This window comes from Sceloporus undulatus, chromosome 3 (genome assembly GCF_019175285.1).
Source record: "Sceloporus undulatus isolate JIND9_A2432 ecotype Alabama chromosome 3, SceUnd_v1.1, whole genome shotgun sequence".
NCBI lineage: Eukaryota > Metazoa > Chordata > Lepidosauria > Squamata > Phrynosomatidae > Sceloporus > Sceloporus undulatus.
The window spans coordinates 143,738,643-143,744,353 of record NC_056524.1 but is presented as its reverse complement, the minus strand read 5'-3'; the positions used below and the strand labels follow the sequence as shown (position 1 = coordinate 143,744,353).

General features: G+C 40.0%; 1 protein-coding gene across 6 annotated transcripts in view; it reads right to left on the bottom strand.

Annotated features, from left to right (window-relative positions):
• Positions 1 to 604: 604 nt before the first annotated feature.
• Positions 605 to 5,711, bottom strand: part of NSD2 (nuclear receptor binding SET domain protein 2) — a 162,426-nt gene continuing 157,319 nt past the window's right edge. For 5 of the 6 annotated variants that reach the window (XM_042457077.1, XM_042457075.1, XM_042457074.1 and 2 more), the window contains exon 23: positions 605 to 1,620. In XM_042457077.1, coding sequence (XP_042313011.1) covers positions 1,352 to 1,620 — 269 coding nt within the window. In that variant the 3' untranslated portion in view covers positions 605 to 1,351. The remainder of the gene's footprint in view (positions 1,621 to 5,711) is intronic. The other variant, XM_042457079.1, reaches the window with a different exon arrangement.

The window sequence follows — 5,711 nt, the reverse complement described above, 5'->3', positions numbered from 1 at the left end:
CATATCTGTTCTCTAACTGGTGTATGCTGATATATATATATATATATATATATATATATATAGTGTGTGTGTGTGTGTGTGTGAGAGAGAGAGAGAGAGAGAGAGAGAGAGAACTTTCACTTGTGTATTACATATGCTATAAATATGTATGTAAAGAAATACCTCAAAAAGGGAACAATTATTTGCAAAAAATCTAATAGAAAACAGTAATAGAAACTAAAAATAAATTTCAGAGGTAATGGGCTTTTTTTTCCCCTACAGCATTTTTATATACAGTGGTACCCCGGGATACGAAAGCACCGCCTTACGAAATTTCCGGGTTACGAAAAAAATCAATAGGAAAAAACTGTTCCGGGTTACAAAGGTTATTTCGGGTTACGAAAAAATTTTGGTGCTTTTCGGCGCTATTTCGCACGAAATCGCGGCTTTTCCCCATTAGCGCCTATGGCTTTTTCGGCTTACGAAGGATTTCGGGTTACGAACGCGGCGGCGGAACGAATTATTTTCGTAACCCGGGGTACCACTGTACCATAATAGGCATTTATCTAGGGCAGATAGTCATTGTTCTTTTGAAGAATCACCAATTAACTTATTTTAATTTGATTTTGAAAGGTTTTTATTATGCAAATACAATCTTAAAAATTGGGCACAAATTTTAATATCAGCTTACAGGTGGTCCTAGGTCATATATCACTTTGTTTAGCTGAAGTTAAACAGGAAATAGGACTTTCTTTCAGAGCTTCCCACAATTTAGCACATTGTATGTTTCTTCTATTCCTCATATTTTTATTCCCTGATAGAATACTACTACAATAAAACAAAAACTCTGAAGAAAACCAAATATCCTTCACGTGGAAAAGACCATGTTGAATGCATGTGGGGTACACTCAGCTTTGTCCTCTAAATTATAGGATACCTTCTCATGCCACACTTAATTCAAGGAGGCAGTCAGCTCTCCCCACAGCATTTCAGTTTAAAAGTTAATCACATCTTTCAAGTACTATTTAAAAACATGGATGGTGACTACAATTTCAAAACCTATGCCAAATGTATACACATTAATTGGTTGGAAATCAATAGACCTCCAACTGGGAAATACTGGGGATAATTGCTTTACTCCTAACAGTTCAAGTGTTGTCATTATCACTGGAGAGTAAACCTGGTTTTTCCTGGAAGTTTTTGAACTTGGCATGCCACAGCTCATGATCAGTGCAGTTACAGCAGTATGCCCTGCTGTGATTGGCTCAGTGGATTAAAATGTTTCCCCTAAACCCATTCTTGCACATGTGTAAAATATGTGTCCTTTCCTGACTCTATTCACAACTTATCTACAGGCAGCAGAAACTGCAGTTTAATACAATTTACATTCCACCTTCTTCCACTTGTTTCTTTGTCTTCTCTTAGCCTTCAATGTGGTCATTCTTCTAGCAGTTCTTTTCATCTTCTTTTCTGCAAAGTTCTCCCCAATATGGTCTGAACAGAACAATTGTCCACTTAAGTTAGAATCAAGCACTTCGTCATCTTGATGATCTTTGCAAAAAGAGTTTGGACAGAAGTGGCAAAAGGCAACAGAAAGCTTGCCACACACATCACAGTGATGCCAAGGACATTCCCATTTTCCTGCCATTAGAAAAGAATAGAGTCAATCCAGAAATATTTGCATAAAATACATCACTCTTACTGAACTGTATAAGACTGTATAATATTAACAGTGGTTTGGAAAATGAGAGCAACTCTAATGTGGTTTCTTCTTTCATGCCAGGTTAATTATCAAAACAACAACAACAACAACCACCTTAGTTTACATTCCTTTGAAGAAATATCAGTTATACTTAAACTATGTCATATGTAATTACTCATTACACATCACTTCAAGTAACAGGCACAACTGATAAAACAGTACCATCCCATAGAGTTGGGAGGATAAATAATCATAACCCATAACTATGGGGTTTTTTGGATGGTCATCTGTATGCAGCAACACCTGTAGGTCCTCTACATGTCCTAAACCCTGACTGGAATGTTGTAGACATGAGAAAAGTTTTGGTGGGAGGCAGCCTCATCCTCAAAGAGCACACTAAAAAGGCATTGCTGCTGCTCAATTCTTAACAACCGCTATTGATGAACCAAGTGGAAGAACCTTGTGAGAAGCATCTATAGCGAGGAGGGAGGGAAGGATATGTGACTGTATTGATTGTACAGTCAGCCCTTCTTATACACAGATTTTTTTTATACATGGATTCAAGCATCCATGGTTTGAAAATGTTCCAAAAAATATAAATTTCAAATATCAAACCTTGATTTTCCATTTTTTATAAGGGACACCATTTTACTATGTCATTATATTTAATGGATCTTGAGCATCCACAGATTTTGTTATCCACAGGGGATCTTGGAACCAAATCCCAGCTTATAACAATATATAATATAATAATAATATAGATTTATTTCTAGCCCACCCAATCACGAAGAATCCGGGCGGGTTACAACAATAAAACACATCAAGTTAACAAGGGTCCACTGTAATGGGGTGTGTATGTGTCACACTGATGACAGCAATAAGTTTACGAGAACTGCTCACTGTAACAAGTCTAGTGAGAGAACAAATTGCTGCCTGCCAAGAAGAACCCCATGGACAAAAGCTGCGATAGCAACAACTGCCCTGGTTGAAGTGCCCCAAGTTAGTGATGACAATGACAATTTATCCAGCTTGTAATACAGTACCCCCCTAGGAAAAACTGAGATTACATGGAAAAGGTTCATTTCATGCCTTCCTAAATCAGGGAACACTTCTGCAAATTATGGAATGGGAACATACACTCAACATAGAAGACAACAGGCAATGGACATCCTTAGGTAAGAAGCTATGTTCAAAGGTGAGATATGTTGGACAATCTTGACAGCAACTAAGAATGTCAACTTCAACATTAAAAGTTTAAGCTGGAGGTTTGGAACCAGCTGACTGAACATTACAAAGAGGAATGGCTATTGCAAGTTGTCTCAAGAGAAGAAGAGGTAGGATATTTGAGAAGGTGATGGTGCTCAAGACATGAGACAGGCTAAGTCAGGAACAAGAATGGGAACATAGAGTGTACCCCCTCCTCCATAGTGTCAAGTTGGAGACTGTGTGTGGTGTCAGCAACGACCCCGAGTCCTGGAGTTAGAAAGTCAAGTCCACAGGCATTGGTGGTGTCAAGAATGCCTGTTATAGCATGAAGTGAGTATCGGTAGGCATCGTAGTATAGGATCATAGAGTTCAAAGAGACCATAAGGACCATCCACTCCAACCTCCTGCCATGCAAGAACTCAAATCAAAGCATCCCTGACAGGTGGCCACCCAGCCTCTGTTTAAAGACCTCCTAAGAAGTAGACTCCATCACTCATTGAGGGAGTGTGTTCCATTCTTACTGTCAGGATGTTCCTCCTAATGTTGAAGTGGGATCTCTTTTGCTGTAGTTTGCATCCATTGTTCCAAGTCCTATTTTCTGGAGCAGCAGAAAATAAACTTGCTCCATCTTCAATATGACATCCCTTCAAATATTAAACAAGGCTATCATATCACCTCTTAACCTTCTCTTCTCCACGCTAAACATATCCAGCTCCCTAAGTCTCTCCTCATACGGCATGGCTTCTAGACCCTTCACCATTTTGGTTGCCTCCTCTGGACATGCTTCAGCTTTTCAATATCCTTTTTGAATTAAAGCGCTCAGAACTGGACACAGTATTCTAGGTGAGAAATGACCAAGGCAGAATAGAGTGGCACTATTACTTCACTTGATCTAGACATTATATGTCTATTGATGCACAGCCTAGAATTGCATTGGTCTTTTTAGTTGCTGTGTCACATTGTTGACTCATGTTCAACTTGTGGTCTACTAGGATTCCTAGATCCCTTTCACATGTTGTCTCCTTAAGCCAGGTGACCCCAATCATGCATTTCATTTTTTTGCCCTCAGTTTTGTACTTTACCTTTTTCTGTGTTGAAATTCATTTTGTTATTCACACACAGACACACATACAAATCCACTTAAGGGTTGCATTGCCTAATCCACATTTTACTAACTTGTTTGCAAGAATGTCATGGGGGAACTTGTCAAAAGCCTTACTAAAATCAAGATATGCAATATGCACAGCATTTCCTTCATCTACCAGTATGGTAAGTAATCTCTAGATGGTTCATGCCAAGTATAGTAATAGACTATGGGTGTGTCAGATTTGAACAATATTTGCTGATCTCAAACCAGGATAGGTACTGTAATGATCAGAATCAAGATTGGTGGGACCAAAGAGAGAAAGCGCCAGGTCTGGGATCAGGACTAAATTGTTAGTTTGTACTAGATCAGAACTGAGATCAAGACCAACCCAGGTGAGGAGGAGAGTGCTGATGCATGCCCGATCGAGATAGAGACCAAATTCAAGAGCCAGATTCCTGGGACCAAGAGTGTGAGACACACAGTGTGGACTAGGGACAATGGTTTGAGAATGGGACCTTGTCATTGTGGTGGGGGTAGTGGATGTGAAGGTTGATGGTCTGGAAGTTGCAACTGCTAGATATACTGCTCAGATTGATCAGACTGGGAGTGTGCCATTTGAGGCTCCTCCAAAACCAGCTTGTCATTGCTTGTGGCTCTCTCTGGAATTGTAATCGGAGAGACCAGACTGGATGAGTACAAGCAGTGTCTTGGTATTGGTAATGATGTGGATGCTGGCTGGGGGAGTGATATGAAGGTGGCTTTTTGTGGGTCTTTTTTGCCTTCTTTTTTGCTTGAGCCTAGGCGTCTATAGCTGATCATTTGTGGGTCTAGCAAATTTAGTCGAATGAGAAGAGGAGTGATTGGGGGTCATGGGTGTAGTAATTTCTGGAGCATCCTGACACAAAGATGCAGGGAACTAGTTGGCCACTGAAAATGTAGAAGGCGGCTGTACCACTGAAAGAACTGAGCATTACTTATAAATTGATGCAGACACGGTGTGAAGCAGATGGTCATTAACATTGTCAAATATAAATAAAGCTCAGTAAACATATGTTGCTTAGTAAGCTTATGTTGCTGGGGTAGGGAAGAGAGAGCAGCATTAATAAAATAAGCACATAACTAGCTGAGTAGCATTCTCAGTGAGGGTGCCATGAGAACTCCCTCCTATTAGTCACAACCTATCTAAATTCTGAAAGACCAGAGCACCATGGAAAGACACAGTAACATTTAGGGTAGGAGCACAGCTTCCATCCCTATCAGGTTTTAATGATTAACAACTGGTACAAGGGAGCAGGAGGCAGCAGTAGACAAATGTTGAGAGAAATGAGGGCGCACATCAGCAGACTAAAAGGAAATAACAAAACAGTAAAGTGATAGAAACAAACAAGGCTGTCAACGACCTCCCAGAGGACCTTCTCAGCTGTTGCTCCCAGATAGTGGAATGGCCTGCTGGACGAGATCCATCATATTACTACTCTAAACAGCTTTTAAAAGCTATAAAGACGGATCTCTTCCAGCAGGCCTTTCCTGAATAGTTCTCTGGCCGTCGGAAGGAAAATCTAACTGCTGACCTCCGACTTTACCACAGTTATTGTATTGTTTTTTTTAAGTATGTTTTATGTTTTTAATTCCACACTGTTTAATTGTATTTTAAGGGGTGGGTGGGTTGAGGGTTTGGACTGTATATTTTAACTTTGTAAGCCACCCTGATTGCTTTTTGTAGAGAGGTGGGATATA